The sequence below is a fragment of the Camelina sativa genome, chromosome 16 (assembly GCF_030686135.1).
Source record: "Camelina sativa cultivar CO46 ecotype springtype chromosome 16, ASM3068613v1".
Taxonomy (NCBI): Eukaryota; Viridiplantae; Streptophyta; class Magnoliopsida; order Brassicales; family Brassicaceae; genus Camelina; species Camelina sativa.
The window spans coordinates 19915058-19936950 of NC_141895.1; the positions used below are offsets into that span (position 1 = coordinate 19915058).

Below are 21893 nucleotides of genomic sequence, written 5' to 3' on the forward strand. Positions count from 1 at the left end.
CATTTCCAATTCCCCAATGAAAACCTAGTTTCCCCCAAGAAATCAACTAATTAAATTGAAAACAAATAGATCAAATACAAAAGATAATTCACTTTTATTTAATTAATTCAGACTATACCATCAGCAATGGATGACCCAAAGCCTCCAGAGTTGGATACAACATGAGTATTTTTTTCAGAAGGAGGTGTTTTCTCATCTTCAGTTTTAGCTGCACACAAAGTAAGCATTAGAGATCATATATAATGTGACTGAGCAAGTGTTTTTTTTTACCAGGCTTAGGATACGATTTCTTAGATGACCATTTAGACCATTTTTTTCCAGTTGAATACGATCTACGTCCTGCAATCACAAGGGTAATCGAATTACTTAAAACAAATAACTAGCTACTGTAATAGGATTCAACAGGAATTAGGGTTATGAATTACTTAAGATGAAATAGAACGATTTGAGGAAAGGATATAATGAAAAAATTTATTTGATTGGTTCTTCTGATAGAAAAAAAATGATCCGTTTTCTTTGACCGTATTAGTGGGACTCTCTGGTTTTTTAAGCTAGATTAAAAATCTCAGTTCAATCAAATGCAAAAGAGAGAGGTAGATTTAAACACAAGGACGCAGATTCTTATCAAAACGAAGCGAAATTGTATAAAATAGCAACAACAAAAAAAGAATATTTAACAAAACAAAACAAAAAAAAAATTGCAAAATCAAGAATAAATTTGGAAACGTAGTGAATATGAGGATTTACCACCGAAGCTTCTGCGACCCATTATGAATCTGTAGAAAGGATAGGGTTTTTTGGGGAAATGTGGGCTTTTCTTATATAGGTCTTTTGGGGAAATGTGGGCTTTTTTATATAGGTGTCTTGTGCTTGACCCCCACGCCCTCAAAATCGGAGATGTTGTTTCATAAATCACGCAATTAAAAATAACCAAGGGATAGTCCTAGCTACCTCTACCTATTAGTTGATATTTTTTTATTAAGGGAGATTTACACATATATACTCCAATTTAGATAATATTACTAGAATCAACAAATTTTTTATTTATTACTAGATTTTCAAAATGTCCAGCGTGTCCTTGGTTTATGTTACCGGAAAAAACGTAACTACAAAAACGTCATTGTCACGTCAGAAATCGCTGACGTGTATTAAATAATTCAGTCGTAATGCTTTTACAAAGGTAATGACGGCTGAGTTATAGGTATGTTGCGGCTGATTTATGAAAAAAATATTTGAGTAAGAGCGGACGGCTGACTTAGAGTATAACTCAACTAAGCGTTACAACTGACTTGGTGAAATCTGGCTGATTTTTCTTACGGCTGAGTTTTCACCCAATGGTTGAGTTGTGAAAATTTTGGCTGAGTTATCACTACGACACGACTGAATTAACTTTTTCCGACTGGCTGAGTTATGAAACACGGCTGACTTATGAGATGCCGTTACGGCTGACTTATGAGATGCCGTTACGGCTGACTTATGAGATGCCGTTACGGTTGACTTATGAGATGCCGTTACGGCTGAGTTATGGTTAAAAACAATAACTCAGCTATGATAAGCTGAGTTATTGTACAACTCAGCCATTTTACGGTTGACTTAGTAGCAAAAAATTAATTACTAGAATATCATTCAGTTACGGCTGACTTATTTAACGATATGGCTGAGTTACATATTTTTAGTTGATTAAGCGGCTGAATTTGGCAGCCATTTTTTTGCTTTTTAATTATTGTAATGTTATTCATGTTGTGACTGAGTTATAATTTATTTGATGGCTGATTTAATTAGTGGCTGAGTTATAGTTTATTTGGTGAGTGACTTGCCACTTCGGACGCATCATCCATGTTAGCATTCCATGTTGTAACAACCCATCCGTGGACCCCACTAGTCCACCGCTAGCTGCCCCTATCGACTCTGCAGGGCATCGATCCTAACCCATCACTGTGGATATCCAAATCCACCAGTAGGTTATTGGTGCAGCTCAATTGGTGGCAACTTGTCTTGTGGGAAGGTTGTTAAAGGGTGTGGACCAGGGTTCGAGGAACGCCTGGCGCACCAATAACCTACTGATCGATTGGGATATCCATAGTGAGGGGTTAGGATCGATGCCCTGCAGGGCCAGCTTAGAGTCCGTTGGGGCAGTTAGCAGTGGGCTAGTGGAGTCCGCGGGACGGGTTGTCACACATGTCATCATCTTCTCCGGAAATACGAATCGTCGTTCCTTCGATTTCCATCTTCTTCACCTGGATCAAAAGTGAAGTTTTTTACCTTCTTCTTCACCTTATACTTTACCTTGTTCTTCACTTCTTAATTTTTCTCATTCTTCTTCATTTTCTTTCATGGATCTAGTTCCGTTAATTGTTGTTTATGGTAACTGGGTAAAGAAACACAAATATGTATTTAACACCGATGATAGAGGGTGTAGAGTTGTGCAGATAGATGCGGAAAAAACACCGCACGACAAGCTTGTGAAGCTTGTTCTCGATGATTACGGATTGAACGCGAGGAAAGATGAAACAGCTAATAAGTCAGCCACGAAGCATTATAACTCAGCTTTCATATTAATCTATGAGAACTTTCGTCTTCCCTTGAATATTATAACTCAGCCGTGAAATAATATAAATCAGACGTTCCCTGTCAATAATGACGTGGAATCGTTTGTTGATGTGTATTTTTTTTTAATATTTTTAGAATTAAAAATAAAAAAATAAATTCAAGGGGTAAATTGTAATTAGACTCAGAACACTAAATATCTAAGCAATTTTTAGAAAATTGTTAGCTATTAGGAATAAACCAACTTTTGGAGTACATCTGAGTAATTATTTCTTTTATTAAAGCCACAAACACATCAATAAATTCAATAACGGCGATAGAATAGTTAACTATGAAAATTACCAGTCATCCCTTATTAATTTTAGTATCTTCAGAAGTTTTCCTGCAACTATAAACATGAGGCTTTAAATTTATCATCATCAAGGTATTAAGGAAATAAGTATTAGGTGTACAAAACATATCAAATACCTATTTTTCTCCCCATGCACAACCACCTACTAACTCACCTGAAACATAAGAAGTAGTCTAATTTGTTTATACAAAACTATAAATAAATCCAAGAAACATATATATTAGATATAATATAAGAAGTAAGGAAACCATACACAAATTTTTGCTAATGCTTGATCTTGCGTTCCAAACAAATAGTACAGAAAGAGGATCTGAATAATTAGAAGACGAATATGAAGAACAATTAATATAAAAGATCATCAAGACTATAATACACATATAAATTTGAGAACATGATAATAATTTTGGGTTTTTTTTTTCTCTTATTAAGATTTCGAATTATATGAAGAATGGTTAGGGTTTCGAATAGGTCGGTATATTTTGGTTTGATTTTCCAATATAGCCCATTAATATTAAATTTTAGGGACATTTTTTTAAAAAATCACGTTTTTATGATTTTATAAATCATATAATTAAGAAATTTAATTTTTTTAAAAAAAAATTAGATTAATCATAAGGATAAAAAGGTTCAGATTTGAATCTCATTAATGAAAAATGAGTAATCTTAAGTATGAGGATGAATGTAGTGCGTTTCAGCAACCTAAATAGACGAAAAAAGCTTGTCCGAATTTTTTAAAAGGGCATTTTTCATTAAGGGCAAGGGAGGTCAATTTTTGTGAGATTGGCTGTGAGCTCTTTCGACTATCTATACTAGTATTTTTGCAGCAGTTTTTGCTCAAAAATATTTTTTGGAAAGTTTTTACATTGAATGCTATTTAATGCTTATATTCATATCCAAACAAGTTTATTTAACTTTCTCTACTATCCTTATAACCAAACACAATTAAAGTACTTTAAATATTCATATATTCACATACATAATGTTCTATAATTAATATAGCTATTTAGAAGATTTATTCAAGATTAAAAAAAAATCTCCTATCATCTCTTTTTTATTTTATAATTTAAATGTAGAGAATCTTCATATAATACATGAAGTTAATAAAAAAGGTATATTTTTACTGCATATATTGTGATTTGAATTTTTTAAAACAAACATATATTACTCAATTAATATAAAAAGTATGTGTTCAACATACATATATAGTAAATTTACTCTATATAATAAATTATAAATTTTTAAGAAGTTTAGAATTTATAACTGATATATCTAAACTTAATCAAAATTTTAAATTTATAAATATTTAAACATATTAAATTTTCAAAATTACACAAACGAGTTGTATTCTATGACGGGTTATATGACATTACAGGATTGAATTAATAATACTAAGAATAAACTATCAGTAATATAATATTTCAATATGGGTTAAATCCTCATTTTAATGTTTTAACAACACCAATATAAAATATGTCGAATCAAACTGATTAATTAAATTGTAGTAAACAAAAATTATTGTGCGTTATGGCACAATTTATATATTAAATAATTAAAATTAACAAAAAAGTATATTAGCAAAATTAGTATTGAAATGGTACATTAACAAAAAAATAAAAAATAAAAAACTTACCCCGCGGATCATAATCTAGTTTATTTAATATATTAGATATCAACTAATCAAGGGATAAGAAAAAGGCTTACATGTTCCTTTTTTTTAATTAAAAAAAATGCATGATAAAATGTATAATTCTAGTTTTTCCTAATATTTACTTTTTCTCAGTATTTTTTTCCTAATTCTTTTTTTTTTAATTGTAACTTTTAATTAATTTGTCTCCACCACTTTTGCTAAATGTAATAGTGCATCCTGCTAAATTTATTTCAAGACTTTATTTTATTTATTAAACAGATCTTGTTAGACACATAGCTTGATTTGACTGGTTTAAAAAATTTGCACTTATCTTTATTTTTTTCATTTAGTCATTTTGGAAAGAAAATTGTTCAAATATTCTCTCGTATCTCCATGTCTTCTTGTCTTAGTTGTTCTATGTATATAAAGACTTCTCTTTACATCTGTTAGAACATGAACGCATCTACATCAATACAAACAACAACAAAAAAGAGGACTACTAGAAGAGTTTTAAAAAAGCCATGGATAATGAGGGAGGGACAATTTCTTCGGATTCAACGATGAGACAAAGGAAGCCTCTTGGTTGGAAAGCGATGCCTTATATCATAGGTAATTATAACCACTGTCCAAATTTACATATCTGTTTACTGCTATTGTAATTATAAGATACATACGGCTAGCTTAAGACATCACATTGATGATGTAGGGAATGAGACATTGGAGAGGCTTGCGACATTTGGATTAATGGCAAATTTTATGGTGTATATGGTAAGAGAATATCATATGGACCAAGTCCAAGCTGCAACTCTAATCAACACTTGGTCTGCTCTCACCAACTTTTCTCCTATCATCGGAGCTTTCATCTCCGACTCATACGCCGGAAAATTTAATACCATTGTCTTTGGTTCCATCGCTGAGTTGTTGGTAATAAAGCTTTTCTCTTATTTTCCGTAACACAGTTTTCAATCAACTTTTTTAATTGATGTTTGATACTTCATGTGATATGTCAGATGATCTCAGTTGTTTGGTTTACGTTTGCATTTGCTTTTACATTTCTTGTGAATTCATTTTCCATGAACCCATTTTTAGCATTCGGTTTGCTTTTACACTTTGCAAATATTGTTTTAAAATTTTTTTAAAAAAATAATTCAGTTTGCTCTTTTCTTTTTTCACATGTAATGTTTCATACGGATTAAGGGACCATATTTTTGTTTGTAATGTTTGGAAGGTGACAAGAGTTAAAAATTGAACAGGGCATGTTGGTGTTGACGTTCACGTCTCTGATCCCTAATCTACGACCACCACCTTGCACTGCCGATCAAATCACCGGCAAATGTATACGTTACAGCTCTTCGCAGTTATACGTTTTACTCTCAGGGCTTTTCTTGTTATCAGTCGGAACAGGAGGGATCCGCTCGTGTAGTATTCCTTTTAGTCTCGATCAGTTCGATGATTCGACTGAAGAAGGCAGAGAAGGAAGTAGAAGCTTCTTCAGCTGGTACTATACAACTCATACAATTGTACAGCTAATTTCAATGACTCTTGTGTTGTACGTACAGAACAACATCAGTTGGGCCATTGGATTCGCAATTCCGACAGTTCTCAATTTGTTTGCCCTTGTTCTGCTTTTTGTGGGCACTCGGTTTTATGTCTTTGTTAAACCCGAAGGTAGTGTGTTCTCTGGGATCTTCAAGGTTCTTGTGGCTGCTTATAAGAAACGCAATGAACGGTCTCCCTCGGAGACTGACTATTATCGACCGTTACTAGAGACAGATGTACAATCAAACAAACTCGTACTCACTGACCAATTCAGGTAACAGTTTATTACTCTCTTCGTTTCATATTATTTTTTGTCTTAATATTTTCTTTGTTGGCATTTTGTTCAAGTCATAATTGAAGAAATAATTAAGCAAAATATCAAGAGATAAACTTGATTTTGCAAGGATATAAGAGAATTTTTAGCATATGTTTTTTAGTAAAAGAATATTGTTATAAAACATTATTTTTGTTTCATAATTTTTTTTTTTAATGAATTGGCAGTGCAAAATTTAATAACTCCCAAATTTTTTTTTAATTTGGATAGAGATAAAATTGTTGAGTAAAAGTACTAATAATGAAATGGAGATAGTGAGATACGTACGTTTAGGTATCAAAATGCAAATAAATGTGATTATTAAACTCTGATTTTTGTATTTAATTTGGTTCCAGATTCTTGAACAAAGCTGTAATAGTGATGAGCAACGATGAAGCTGGAAATGAAGAGTGGAGAATCTGCACGGTGAGGCAGATAGAGGATATAAAATCTATCATCAGCATTATTCCAATATTTGCTTCAAGCATTATAGGATTCTTGGCTATGAACCAACAACAAACTTTTACAGTCTCACAAGCGCTAAAAATGGACGTCCAATTTCCCGGCACTTCTTACCTAATCCCTCCTGCTTCGATAACAGTCATATCATTATTAACCATAGGCATTTGGCTTCCCTTCTATGAAACCGTTTTGGTCCGACACATTGAAAACATTACAAAGCAAGAAGGAGGCATCTCTTTACTCCAAAAAGTTGGCATTGGAAATTTGTTCTCCATCTTGACGATGTTTATATCCGCTATTGTGGAACGAAAGAGAAGAGATTTATCGCTTACCGGGGTGAACATATCGGTTTTCTGGCTAACACCGCAGCAAGTACTGATGGGGTTTTATCAAGTCTTCACCATTGTTGGTCTCACTGAATTCTTCAACAAACAAGTTCCAATCAACATGAGAAGCATAGGGAACTCGTTGCTTTACTTAGGTTTGTCTCTAGCCAGTTATCTAAGCAGTGCGATGGTGAGCATTGTTCATAGTTTCACTGCTCGTGGAGGACGACAGAGTTGGCTAACGGAAGATATTGACACAAGCAAGTTGGATTATTTCTATTACTTTATTGCTGCTTTAAGCACTCTTAATCTCATCTTCTTCTTTTGGTGTGCTCGAAGATATCGTTACAGAACCATGTCATAAATTATATTATGAACACTGTGTGTACACATGACATTTTAAAAGTTTATAAATAGTTTAACATTTTACAAAATTTAAGATTTTCTAATTCTGTATTTATATATATATATATATATATGTGAGTGTCTGTGTTGTATTTTTATTTACTTCGAACACCTTTGATTATAATTAATTAATTATAGTATATGAGTGCCCTCAGTTGTATATATTGTGACTCGTGACATTTTAATAATCCACAGTGATTATTGACATACGTTTACATGTTGTAAATTTAGGAATTCCTAATATTCATAGTCCTGAAAAGAAAATGATAAGATCTTCTTTTCGAAAATTTTCATCTTCACTTCTTTATTATTATATTTCTCATGTATCTATAATTCCTTTTTTCTCAAATTTCCGTGTTTCAGTACCAAAACTTTTTTCTTCCGTCTCCAATTAAAAAAAAAAATCATCTATTCGGTGTAGACAATGAAACATAAAATATATATATATATATATATATATATATATATATATATATATATATATATTTCTCAATTTTTAAAAGTTCGAATGATCTTCTATATATTTTTAAAATTTTGTTTTTCAAACTTTTTTTTTCATTATTTGATGCATTACAATAAATAACAATCTTATTTCAAGATAATATACGAATGGGTGTAGCTGTCTAAATTTTCATATTTCCTTTCAAGTAAATTTTGACTTTGGATGATGTGTTTTACTTAGTTGTCCATTCATATTAACCAGGGAAAAAATTCATTACTTCAATAATTGGAGTACCGATTACTCGACATCAACAAAAGATTGTGGAATATTCAAACCTTGGTGGGCATTTGATCAAACCCAGAAACCCTATATGTTTGTCTACCTGCACAACTGATCACATGCATATGTTTCTAACTCTAATTCCGTTCATAATTTACTAATAGTATAATTATTTATTTTTCTGTGAGAATTATTGTACTGTATCAGATAAATTCCATTCTGTGACCTCGTGGTAGATCATAGATGTCTCCGAAAAAAACCTTTTCATTTAATGTCTTGAATTCAAAGTTTTCACATACTGTATTTTCACTTAAATCGGGTTTAATTAATTTACGATCTAAACCGATATTGTCAGACCGCCTAAAAACCAACTCTAAACCGAATTAATGAGATCAAGGAAACCTCAAATCAATTTATGGATCCTTGTTGCCGGTATTGAGACTAAAGCTATAACATTAACTTGTAAGTATTAAATAGGAAACAAAAATTCTCAAAAACCTTTACTTTAACAAAAACCTTTGCAGTCACATGTATTTTGCCAGCTCTTTTGAGAAATATCAGCAAGGAGACCCACGGAGAAAGAACAAATCGAACAGTGACCGTTAAAAATTATACAGGCGTTAAAATTACAGGAGTCACTCAATTTTTTTTTTAATAGATAACCCTATATTTACAGACCCCAAAAAAAGAAATAATAAAAAAATACCTAAATAATACTAAAGAATAACAACTCAAAACAGGTGGAAAATGTCAAAATGAAATCAATATGATGTGATCAGTGTGTTTAATGTATTTTGAAATTAGTCACTAGCGTGCAAATGGGAATGCAAAATACGATGGTCTACCGATCCTTGTCATGGTCTTGTACACACTCGAAACAGAATACAAGTCAACGAAGGTGTCTCATAGTCATTGATGATTACTCTTACCTTTTACTTCTCAAATTCTTAGGCTTGTACGTAGCTCTCCATTCTGAAAGTTACAGAAAATTCTCCCTTTCATAGAATCTTCAACTTTCTATTTTTCTTCTAATCGTTTTAAGGTTAGCGTAATCTTTAGTTTTATAATTTGTCTTAGGCCTAAATGAATTCACTACAAACTTGATACTATAATTTTATATTTTGAAAGTACAAGTGTTTTCAGATAACATACTCGAGATAGTAATATAAGAAATTATTAATAGTTGTGTCTTTCAACAGGGTCAAAAATGTATTCCCACATTTAACATGCTTTTGCTTTAGTTAGTAATTATGGTATACTTTGTAAGAAGATATCAAAAAAAAAATCTCTTTAAATCTAACCATATGAAGTCGGTAGATATGACCCTCCCTAATACAATATAGAGAATTGTGACCTTTCTAAGAGATGGAGTTATCTATCAAACACCATATACATTTTTCGTTATTCGACCGTGACCATTAAAAATGCACATATTTGATAGTGACCCGCACTACAAACAGCTCAGCATATTGAGACAGGTTATATTAAAAGCGGTCCAAACCTTAGGCGTCAGTCCAAGGTTCATTTCATTTGACCATAGAGAATGGTGAAGAGTGAAGACGCGCATATGTTGATAAGATGATCGAATTAACGGTGCTAAAGATCTGAGCACATAATCGAACGGTGATATGGTGCGGATCCCACTTCAAGGTCCAAACAAAATAGAACTAATAAAGAAGAAAAGACAAGGCGGGTTAGCGAAGATATCTTATGGTTCGCGCATGCGACAGTGTTAGGCACTTGCGTTTTGCCTAAAAGGCGATAGAAGGTTACCTCATCATTTCGTATTTCTCTATCTGTTTCTGTCTTGACTCACCGATTTTCTATTTGTGTTTCAATTTGAGTTTTACAAGTTTAATCTTTCCTTCTAACATAACATCCAGTCTTTGAATATCTATCGATAAAAGCTTACCTCAACAAACAATAATGCTTTTATTTATTTTCATTTGATTTCTTGTGAAATCTTTTCACTTTTGTTGGCATATATATTACTTAAAATTTTAACAGTAAACATATGTGTGCTAGGAAAACTGTGTTTCAAGTACTTTTTTAATATATAGAAAATTATTGTAAGTGATTTTTTTTTTATATAATAAGAATGTTTTGTGGTTTATCAATGTTTTTTTACTACAAGAAAGAATGAAATTTCGATTTAGTATTTGAATTTCAACAATTTTGCTCGGAGTCTAAATACCTCCAACGGGTTTTGTCCGTCGGAGAACGTTGAGGCTCTCCAATTCCTGGGTGAAAAGAGCTAGCTAGTGCTTCTACCCTTTGTGACTACAGTGCATGATAGATTCCTTTGGACATTATCTTATCTTCTCTTTCCATTAGTTCAAATCCGCACTATTGGCCCCGTGGCCCGTGTGTAGAATAGAACCTGATTTAAACACGATACTTCAAAAATCCTGGTTTTGACTTGGCTCGCTATATATAATCTGCTCTCAGTGAGCGACCGATAATTTGACAAATTGGAACTTCCAAGTTTTGTGACTTAGGTTAATTGTCCAAAGCAGATCTTCCTCTTATTACTGATTACAAATTAATTAATAATTAAAATGAAACTTTGAAAAAAACTATTACTACAAGTCCAAAATCGTATAAAATGAAAAACAATTTAAAATATTTCAAAGGTTCCAAAAGTTTGGATAGGACTATGTCAACTGAATAACTAACAGAAAATAGAGATCCAAATCTCGCTTCGTTTAAGAAAAATAAAAGAAATTAAAATATGCTTTAATAATATTATTATGAGATATTGTATAATGTTTAGGTAAAAATAAGATTGTCTTATTCACACCCATCATCCACCATACTCCATATATATGATCGACAACACACATAAATCCGCATGAGGAGTAATATCATCGAACCGATGATTATCAAGAGCCTAACAAATGACAACCCTTACGATGCAAATGTACTCTAACCGATGGTTCATTAATTTACATCGTATTTTACCGTAACAAATGTATGAGACATTCTTTTTCAAAAAAAAAAAAATATATATATATATATATATATATATATATATATTTCAAAAAATTGTATGAGACATGGAAAGGTTGACGATACGTGGAAGGTGGAGCAAAACAATAAAATTACGGACAGCCTAAGGAAAAAAAACATGGTGTCACAGAAAAAAAAAAACATATTACTAAATTTAGAAAAATGTCATTTGATACATGATCATTCAAATTTTGGCCAAAAAAACGATGAACTTTGGAAAAGACCATTTAATACATCAAGTTCTGTGAACTAATCATTTAAAACATCAAATATCGTTGACCAAATCAAAATACACATATTGTTAAATAAGATAATTTAACAACTAACAGTTGTTACTTTACCGTTTAATGGTATGTTGTTTTTGGCTTCATCACTAATATTTGATATTTTAAACTGATAGTCAACAGAATTTGACGTATTAAATGGCCTCTCACGAAGTTTATGATTTTTTGGTCTAAATTTGAAAGTTCATGTATTTAACCAAAATTAGAGAATTTAATAATTTTTGGTGCTCAATATGAAGACTAAAAGACTTTAATCAAATTATGCGTAAGTAAAAAAAAAATTTGCATTTTGATTTATTTATTTTGGTTCACATTACTCAACACTCTTTGCTTTATCTCTCTATACTATAAAATCAAGCTTAATTTGACTATTATACAGTTTAATATCATTTGAACATGTGCAGAAAATATCCTTTGCAATAATATGTTTGGTTAGAGTTGAAAAAATATATTGTATTTGTTTACATCAATTGAGTTGGAGATTTTTTAAACTTGAGAAATTTTCATGAATATAATTCATGACGTGACGTGGATATTATTTTCCAAAAAAATATATAATCTTCTATATATGTAATTAATATACATTCCTATATCTTCTTTGGTGATTTGTAAAATTTGATGATGTATTGCTTTCTTATGTTTTCTGAAAATAAAAGATGATTAAAAATTATATTTACTTTTGTAAAATACTATGGAAACCACTGTGGTAAATTTTATTTGTCTATTAACAAACAAAAATAATATACATATGATCAAATTCCATAATTACATTTTCATTGACATATTTCACAATTCAACCATGTGTTGATGTGAATTTTATGTGTATTTATCTTTAAAACATGATATTTGCTATATTTTTTATTCAAGTTTTTGAAGAGTATAGGATGACTTTGATTTTGGATATTTGACTAACTAATTCTGTAATTAGTCATTATTATTTGTTTAATAAGTAATTAAACTATTCAAGTTAGATATAATGCAATTAAATACATCAACTTTTAAATTTAGGCCACGAAAATCATGAACTTTGTGTGAGACCATGTAATACGTCAAGTTCTATTGACTAGCCGTTTAAAACACCGAATATCGTTGATGAAACCACAAATAACATGCCTTTAAATGGAAGAGTCAAGATCGTTAGGTGCTCAGTTATCTCATTTAACGACATGTGTATTGTGGCTTGATCAATAATATTTGATGTTTTAAATGAATAGTCAACAAAACTCGATGTATTAAATAATCTCCTACAAAGTTTATTACTAGTTTGGCCTAAATTCAAAAATTTATGTATTAAAATATTTTTCCTTTACTAAATTTGTCTTATTTTTTTTCGCTTCTAACTTACTAGTGGCGAACGTCATTCCAATTCACCCACACCCACCATATAATATCTACTTACTTGCTTATATATACTTACTCCCACAAATTATTCACTACACCCAAAAGAACTTCTAACAGAGAGAAAGTTTGTGTGTATGTTGTGCCCACTGCATTTATCAATCATTTCATGTGGTTACATTGATTGATTTCACAACATTAAATCCACCCCAAAATCGAAGTGAGTATATATATTCCAAGTGTAGTAACATCTTAGAGATGGTTTTGGAGGATAGAAAAGAAGACGGTTCTTCTTTGCCACAACCGTCCGGTAGTTTCTCCAAATCGTCACCGTTGGAGTTGGATGTCGTTGATCCGTCCAATCAGAAAAGTTCGCCGGGAACTGTTTTGGATGGCCAGAAGGTTGAGAAAAAGCCTGGAGGATGGAGAGCCATATCGTTCATTTTAGGTATTTTATTCATAAACATAATTTATGTTTTAGTTTACCAACTCCTTGACCTTTCCTCAATTTCCATATAGTTCTAAAACCTAGTGAGTATATTGATATAATTGGCCGTTTCATGATTCTCGTTTTGGTTGGTCTTTTCAACCCGATCAGGAAGAGATTCTATAAAAAAAAAAAAAAAAAAATTGGTTCTTTTACGAAGCATTAATTTAGATCGTATTTTATTCTTGTAACCGTCGTCCAATTTGTTTGACACTCGTCCATCTGACTACTTTTATAACGGAAACGGGAGAAATTTGCATTTAAAATAAAAAAAGTTATATTTAACTAAATTTTTGTTTTACATTTTTAATCTTAAAAATATTATTGGTTTCCTCTGATTAATCTTATAACAAAGGATGACTAAAACTATTGTTGTTCTAATAATTGCTGTATTAAGTAAAAACATCATTCAATAAGGAGTTCTAATAAAATGTGTCGAAACAGGTAATGAAACGCTGGAGAGACTGGGGACGATAGGGTTGTTGGCAAACTTTATGGTTTATCTAACCAAAGTGTTCCACCTAGAACAAGTCGACGCTTCAAATGTCATTACTATTTGGTCTGGTTTCACTAATCTCACTCCTCTCGTCGGAGCGTTCATCTCAGACACTTACGTCGGCCGCTTCAAGACCATTGCTTTCGCCTCGTTCGCCACTCTACTCGTACGTATAATTTATCCCTTTAATTGATTGAACTTTAATCCAATGTGTGTCTACAGATGCACACTTACGTACATCAAATCTGCAACTATTCGTGGCCTAGTGGTGCCAGCATGGGTCAGTACTTTAGCGTATACTGTTCGAATACTTGCGGCCAACCAAAAAAAATATAACAACTCTAATTAGAAACTTATCATATTAGAACATCTCCAGCGTTAAGTATGAGGATCATAATCTATTAATATATATTTATATTATAATAACTCAATTATTTATTTAAATTTAAATTAAGAATAATAATTTAACCAGTTACATAATGCCAAGTGGTATATACGTTTCGGAAAAGTTCTCAAATTAAGGAGAACCCGCATCTAATTCTTTCTCAAGTTATTCATTTTTTTTAGATACCCAACAAAATAGTACCGCTGGAGATGCTTATCACTCAATTTATGTGTTGTTGTGTGTGTGTGGCGAAGATACATGATACTTGGCAAATTATTTCATCGCGCACGTTGACATGATAAGGACCTACGTAAAGACAAACTATATTAACAATTTATATAGTATTTTCTACCTATTACATTACTATATATTTATTTTTTTGTCAAATATATCAAATTACTTTTGTATCGTAAGAAAACGCATGAACTTGTAGAGGGAGTGAGGGACCACGCTATCGAGGACGATAAGGTCGGTCTATAATGTGAATCATAAGAAAAAGAAAATAATAATTTGTTAGTACACTTATCGTTGTCGGTAATTTAACTTGAGCTCACGTAATATATCATTCAAAAAAATTATAAGAGAACCATATACATCTCACAAAGACAACTCTTGTTGATTGATGAAACTTTTCCCAATAAAGGAGTTTCGTTTAGAACGTGCGTTATGTCTTAGAGATAAAGAGATGTGCGTAGAAAAGGAAAACATACGCAAGTGGTCGATATAGATTATAGACTGTGAAATTGTCCAATAATTGAGTTCCTTGACGATATAGCTAGCTTAAAGGGGTTTAGATTTTGTCAATCTCACAGTGACGTTAGGTATATAGTGATAGTTACTTTTCTAATGTCCTTTTCATTCACTATATTAGAATCATGATTGCATCCAACTTGTTGATTTCTCTTACACTTTTTTGTCCTTTTTGTAATTATTTAAAAGTTAATAAGGAACATAAACTGTTACAAGTTACTACTAACTTCTTATATTACTAAAACTATATAAGGTTACAACAGAAATAAATGATATTAGGTACTACGTCGTTTGTCAGTTCAGCTATTGAAAGCTAATTAATCATATGAAGTCAAACCTAATTAAGACTATTTGAAACTTTATTATAATATTATACTTCTTCTTTGTATTTGATCTCACAACTTCAATCTGTCCCACAAAATTAATAATGTTCGCCTTTTTCAGTTTTAACTATAACAAGTACATCAAATTCATTTTCAAGTTATTAGAATCACACTACTCATGAAGAATCGGTTTCAAAATGAATGATGACTAATAATAATATCGTTGACAATATGCAGGGACTGATAACAATCACACTCACAGCATCGCTTCCTCAACTCCATCCAGCATCATGCAACAGCAAGGACCCACTCAGTTGCGCCGGTCCGAACAAGCTCCAGTTCGGAGTTTTGCTATTGGGACTCTGTTTCCTCTCTATAGGGAGTGGAGGGATACGACCTTGTAGCATCCCTTTTGGGGTTGATCAGTTTGACCAACGAACTGAGGAAGGGGTTAAAGGAGTGGCGAGTTTCTTCAACTGGTATTACATGACTTTTACAATAGTACTGCTCATTACACAGACCGTGGTTGTGTATATCCAGGACCAAGTCAGTTGGATTATCGGCTTTAGTATCCCTACCGGACTCATGGCTCTTGCCGTGATTATGTTTTTTGCCGGAATGAATCGTTATATCTACGTTAAACCTGAAGGGAGTATATTCTCTGGGATTGCTCAAGTTGTCGTGGCAGCTCGTAAGAAGCGAAAGCTGAAAGTTCCGGCAGAAGATGACGGCACTGTGACTTATTACAACCCAACCATCAAATCTAGCGTGTTATCCAAGTTACACCGCAGTAACCAATTCAGGTACTTTATAGTATGTATATATATTTTTCACTTATTAAATTCAAGAGTCGTCATTTTTATTGAACATGCTATACAGATAATTTTGAAACGACACTGATTACATGATTTGTTTTACAATTAGGTTTCTTGACAAAGCGGCGGTGATAACAGAAGGTGACCTAACACCAGAGGGAGCTCCGGCAGACAAGTGGCGGTTATGCAGCGTCCAAGAAGTGGAAGAAGTGAAATGTTTGATCCGAATCGTTCCTGTTTGGTCGGCTGGAATAATCTCACTTGCGGCCATGACAACACAAGGCACTTTCACTGTCTCTCAAGCTTTGAAAATGGATCGACACTTAGGTCCTAATTTCGAGATTCCGGCTGGTTCACTCTCTGTCATCTCTCTACTCACAATAGGCGTCTTTCTTCCCTTTTACGACCGCGTTTTCGTCCCGTTCATGAGGCGAATCACCGGCCATAAATCAGGAATCACACTCCTCCAACGTATAGGGACAGGGATCGTTTTCGCTATATTTTCTATGATCGTTGCGGGCATAGTGGAGCGTATGAGACGCAGACGCTCCATTAGTGCTGGAGATCCAACAGGTATGACTCCAATGTCAGTGTTTTGGCTCTCTCCGCAACTTATTCTGATGGGTCTATGCGAAGCTTTTAATATCATCGGACAAATAGAGTTCTTCAACAGTCAGTTTCCGGAGCACATGAGAAGTATTGCTAACTCTCTCTTCTCTTTATCCTTCGCTGGTTCGAACTACCTTAGTAGTTTTCTGGTGACTTTCGTTCATAAATTCTCTGGAGGGCATGATCGTCCGGATTGGCTTAACAAGAATCTCAACGCGGGGAAATTGGATTACTTCTATTACCTGATTGCGGTTTTGGGTGTGTTTAATCTGGTTTATTTCTGGTATTGTGCTCGTGGATACCGGTACAAGGTCCCTTTACAGATTGGAGATTTTGAGGAGGACAAGCGTTCCGATGATCTTGAGATGACTTCGACAAAACCGATGAAATGATCGATGTTGTTTGCAAGATTACTATGACAAAGTTTCAACTAGATTATATAGATATAATAAAATTCTACATGCATGTTAGTATAATATATATATATATATATATATATATGTGTAAATTACGCTCATCATGCTTCTAAAAATGGTTTTTGGTCAGTTCGTTTGATTCTTCTTAACTCATGGTAAGTCTTTTTTCCTCTTCGTTTAATAGTAGAACTTCATCAGCTTCATGATTTGACACATATCTAACGATAAACCAATGAAAATTTTTGCACCTTTCTAGATGATCACATACAAGGTGCCTTCCTAAAAAGTAAGCAAGTTTTAAAATCCGTACAAAACGTTACTATAAAAAGTAGTTCGTGGTAGTTATAAGTTGTAATTAAGTTTTAGAAGAGTTGTGTTTTATTTTATTTTCTCTCAAAAATGTAAAGAAAAAGCACATGGTATTTTGACGTTTATAAAATACAATCTAGCCCTGGAGAAAATATCTGCACACGAAACCCGAACCTCGAATCCGATCCGAAAAATCCGTACCGAATCCGTATTGGAAAGAAGAAAAAACCCGAATAGATTTAGGATTTTTGAAATTCGGATACCCGAACCCAATCGGGTAGTACCCGAAATCCGATCAAAACCCGATGAGCTGAGAGTTGTTTTGCATAACCCCTATCCCTACGATCTCTCACTATAACGAATAAATTTGTTTCGCTTTGTTGCTTTTACCTCTCACCGCCGGTTCGTTTTCCAGTTACAAGGTCTATAAACACTATTTCTCATGATTTAATCCCCATTCTTCAAGCTGGAAAACCTAAACTGCTACTCATCTCCTCCGTCTGAGACTTCACGGAGACATTCACAGGTGATTATTTTTGTTGTATCTTGTATCAAATTTTGTCTATGAGTTCTACTCTGTTTCAATTTCTATTGTATCTTGTATCAATTTATGTGGGTTTTTGGATTTGTTTGTTCGGTTGATCGATTTGCAAATCATGTGTTCTGCAATGTTATGTGTTCTATCGCTATTATCAATCATGTGTTCTGCAAATCATCTTGTATCAATTATTAAAAACGGAGATATGTGTTCTGCACCCAGAATTTGTTTTGACTTTATTCATCATTTGTTTTGACTTCTTCGGAAGAAGTGAGACTTGTTATTGGGTTTTCTTTACGTTATGTAATGGTCTAGTGATATCTAATTTGGTTTCTTTATCTAACTAAAAATAGATATGTGTTCTTCCCATTTCTGTTCTAATCACATGTTCTTCACTTGTTTGCTCAATGTTGTTCATTCTTCCCATTTGAATCCGAACTGTGTTCTGCACACAGAATTGGTTTTAGTTTAGCTTCATGTCTTGTATTGTTTTAGTTTGATCATTTGATTGGGTTCTGTTTTAGTCTAGCTTCATGTTTCATGTGTGATCAATGGATTTTGTTTTTGTATAAGATTATGATCCATGTCCATGTGGATCTTTGAATTAGTTTTGTGACATTGTGTGAGCATTTGTTTTGTGTGATCAATGATCGATGGTGACATGGTGTTTTCTTTCACTAACTTTTATTTTTTTTAATATAATTAGCAGATGGATTCATCATCTCCACATCAACATGATCGAGATAATGATGCAGATGGATTTGAGTTTGATGACCAAGGAGAAGGGTTTCAAACTCCAGAAGCAAATCAATGGGGAAAAAGAAAACAGAATCATAAAGATGGAGATGAATAACCAAAAACTGTGAGGCAAATCACTCCAAGGTCAGGTGTATGAGTTCATTTTACAAGCCTACCAAATAACCGCAATATATGTACCTGCCACTATTGCAAGAGAGAATACAAGTGTCCATCAAAGTCAGGGACTAAAAATTTGTGGAATCATCTTGAAGTCTATAAGGAGCACAAGGCGTGGCTAATGATTTGATGTTGATAATAGGGACAATATTTGATCCTAGTAAGAAGCTGCATTTTGCTAAGATTTGTTTTGCCAAGTTGTATGGTGAAGAGACTCCAACATATAAAGAGATGTATGACCAGGTTTACAATCTTCTGGTTGATATGTTCAAGGAGTATAGTGATCGGTATGCTAAATCTCATCCTTCTCAGCCTTCTCAGTCATCTCAGTCATCTCAGTCTCAGCCTTTTCAGTCATCTCAGCCAGATGTGAGTGAAGCAGATAGTGTTCCTCGTCTTTTCACAATTGATAAAAGGTACAAAGCAGTGTTAAATGAGATTGGAGTTCAAGTAACAAAAGATGAGTTGACTACATACCTGCAAGAGGCTGTTGAGAATCCAGATGTGATGATGGGGATTGAGTATGATGTTCTATCTTGGTGAAAAGTCAATTGTGGTAAGTACCCTATTCTATCACAAATGGCTCGTGAAGTCTTTGCTATGCAAGTGTCATCTGTAGCATCTGAAAGTGTTTTTAGCACAAGTGGTAGGATAATAGAACCATGTAGAAGTTGCCTAACTCTCTATATGGTTGAGGTTTTGATGTGTACTGAGCAGTGGATGAAACAAGACATTGCAATTGAATCAAGAGTTCTTACCAATGCTCAAATTCTGGCAGAAGTAGAATATGAAGATCGACTTGAAAAAGGTTTGTATATCACTAGATCTTGTTATTTTTCTGTTTTTGCCTCTCTTATAGTTTATGTTAGCTCATCCAATTCTTTGATTTTCAGAGTTCTGCATTGAAGATTAAGGTCTCGACTACTTGAAGCTTACAATCACTTGGTTTTGTATATCACTTGGTTTTTTAATTTTGGTTTACTTTGTTGTCTCTCTCCTTTAGTACTTGGTTTATTAAGACATGGATTTGTTTGTTTAACAATCTTGTTATGTGGTTGTTTGAACGAGATTATGGTTTGAATTTTGAACATTGGTCTCTTTATGTTTATGGTTATTGATCGGTTTATTGAATGTTAATTGAGTTTGGTTTACTTAATTTCGGATTGAGATTGGATACCCGATCCGATCCGAACCCGATGGGTGTTTATCCAAAATCCGACCCGAATATTATAAATACCCAAATGGGTCTAGGACCCCTTAATCCAAAATACCCAAAAATCCAAAATACCCGACCTAAACCCGATCTGGTCACCCGAATGCCCAGGGCTACATCCAATTCTTTGATTTTCAGAGTTCTGCATGGAAGATTAAGGTCTCGACTACTTGAAGCTTACTATCACTTGGTTTTGTATATCACTTGGTTTTTTAATTTTGGTTTACTTTGTTGTCTCTCTCGTTTAGTACTTGGTTTATTAAGACATGGATTTGTTTGTTTAACAATCTTGTTATGTGGTTGTTTGAACGAGATTATGGTTTGAATTTTGAACATTGGTCTCTTTATGTTTATGGTTATTGATCGGTTTATTGAATGTTAATTGAATTTGGTTTACTTAATTTCGGATTGAGATTGGATATCCGATCCGATCCGAACCCGATGAGTGTTTATCCAAAATCCGACCCGAATATCAGAAATACCCGAATGGGTCAAGGGCCCCTTAATCAGAAATACCCGAAAATCCGAATACCCGACCCGAACCCAATCGGGTCACCCGAATGTCGAGGGCTAATACAATTGAATCACGTTATGAGGCATATAGTGGGAAAACGAGCTATTTCCCTCCGAGAACTATCATATGTAGTAGCTAGATAGAGCCCGAACTTTGACCACAATGTAGATATCCCCGAGAACAAATTTTGATTCTTATTTCTCCCCGAAACTAAAGTTCTATACTTATATCTCCCTAAATCTGAGTTGCATCGGTTTTGATTGTAGACCCAAGACTAAACCAAATATACCCGAAGTTAAACCAATTAAAAACCTGATTCTTTACCCAATTCCGATCCGCTAGTCAATAAACCTAGAAATCCCCAATTTTCAAACATAAGAACCCTAAAATTGATTTGGCATAAGAAATTTACAGCAACGATGCCTCCACCGTAAGCTTTAAAAACTGTATTGAATATAATTGACTTTCTCAAGAAAAATAAGAACAAATCATGTTTGCTCTTTTACAAAAATAAAATTTTCAGCAAAAGAAAAAGTTATTAATTTGCAAAAGGTTACAAAATTTCCTTCGCAAAAGGCTACAATAATCTAATGAAGAAGAGAAGATCGAGTTTGAAAAACAGAGGGAGAGCTAATCACTTCGTACCACACACAATTTGATTCATTGCTTCTCCTCCTCTCATCCAATATTTAAAGCGACCAAAGATTTCATCCCCATTGGTTTTGTTGAAAGCTAGTGAAAACCTCGATTATCAATCACCTTTCCACCACCATCTCCGACGGTTATGATTTCTCCAGCTCTGATGAAAGCACCAATTCCCTCTTCAGCCATAATCAATGCACCTCCACTTTCATCCCACTGATCAAATCCCAAATCCTAAATCATGTTGTCATCTAATCCATCGTTACCCAAAATCACTGCACAGCCGCAAGCTTAGCCTTCCAATTCTCTTCTTATATTAATTGCATCGGCTCGACGGAGGACGGATATTCTTAGTTCCCACCGGGATGGAGTTTAGGAAGACGAAGAGCCAATTCAGTTCCATAGTTGTTTCGATTTGCGGTGCCATTAGAGTCGTTTGCTCCCATGGTTATATTTAGGGTTTCTTATTAATGGGAATTTGGGGAAGACAAGAGTTTGGTCGGGTCAAAACGAAAAAGTCGGGTCAAATATAAGGTTTAGGTTGGTCAAATTGGTTTT

The 21893-nt window shown here is 33.4% G+C and overlaps 2 protein-coding genes and 1 long non-coding RNA gene across 4 annotated transcripts; 2 read left to right on the top strand and 1 right to left on the bottom strand.

Annotated features, from left to right (window-relative positions):
* Positions 1–2755: 2755 nt before the first annotated feature.
* On the bottom strand, positions 2756–3700 carry LOC147925757 (uncharacterized). The gene is made up of 4 exons (XR_015583782.1): positions 3599–3700; positions 3153–3209; positions 3016–3053; positions 2756–2935 (listed from the first exon to the last, which is right to left on the bottom strand). It is a non-coding gene; the product is annotated as an uncharacterized LOC147925757 (long non-coding RNA).
* Positions 3701–4826: 1126 nt separating this feature from the next.
* Positions 4827–7600, top strand: LOC104753732 (putative protein NRT1/ PTR FAMILY 2.14). The gene is made up of 4 exons (XM_087490375.1): positions 4827–5135; positions 5233–5450; positions 5780–6339; positions 6735–7600. The coding sequence occupies exons 1-4, from the start codon at positions 5048–5050 to the stop codon at positions 7528–7530; spliced, it is 1662 nt and encodes a 553-aa protein (XP_087346501.1). The 5' UTR covers positions 4827–5047; the 3' UTR covers positions 7531–7600.
* Positions 7601–12851: 5251 nt separating this feature from the next.
* Positions 12852–17333, top strand: LOC104750840 (protein NRT1/ PTR FAMILY 2.13). Of its 2 annotated transcripts, none has more exons than XM_010472688.3 (4): positions 12852–13371; positions 13855–14072; positions 15602–16167; positions 16289–17333. In XM_010472688.3, the coding sequence occupies exons 1-4, from the start codon at positions 13182–13184 to the stop codon at positions 17178–17180; spliced, it is 1866 nt and encodes a 621-aa protein (XP_010470990.2). In that variant the 5' UTR covers positions 12852–13181; the 3' UTR covers positions 17181–17333. The 2 variants fall into 2 exon arrangements, with proteins under 2 accessions (XP_010470990.2, XP_019094089.2); XM_019238544.2 differs by having other exon boundaries at positions 13021–13371; positions 13855–14186.
* The last annotated feature ends 4560 nt before the right edge of the window (positions 17334–21893 follow it).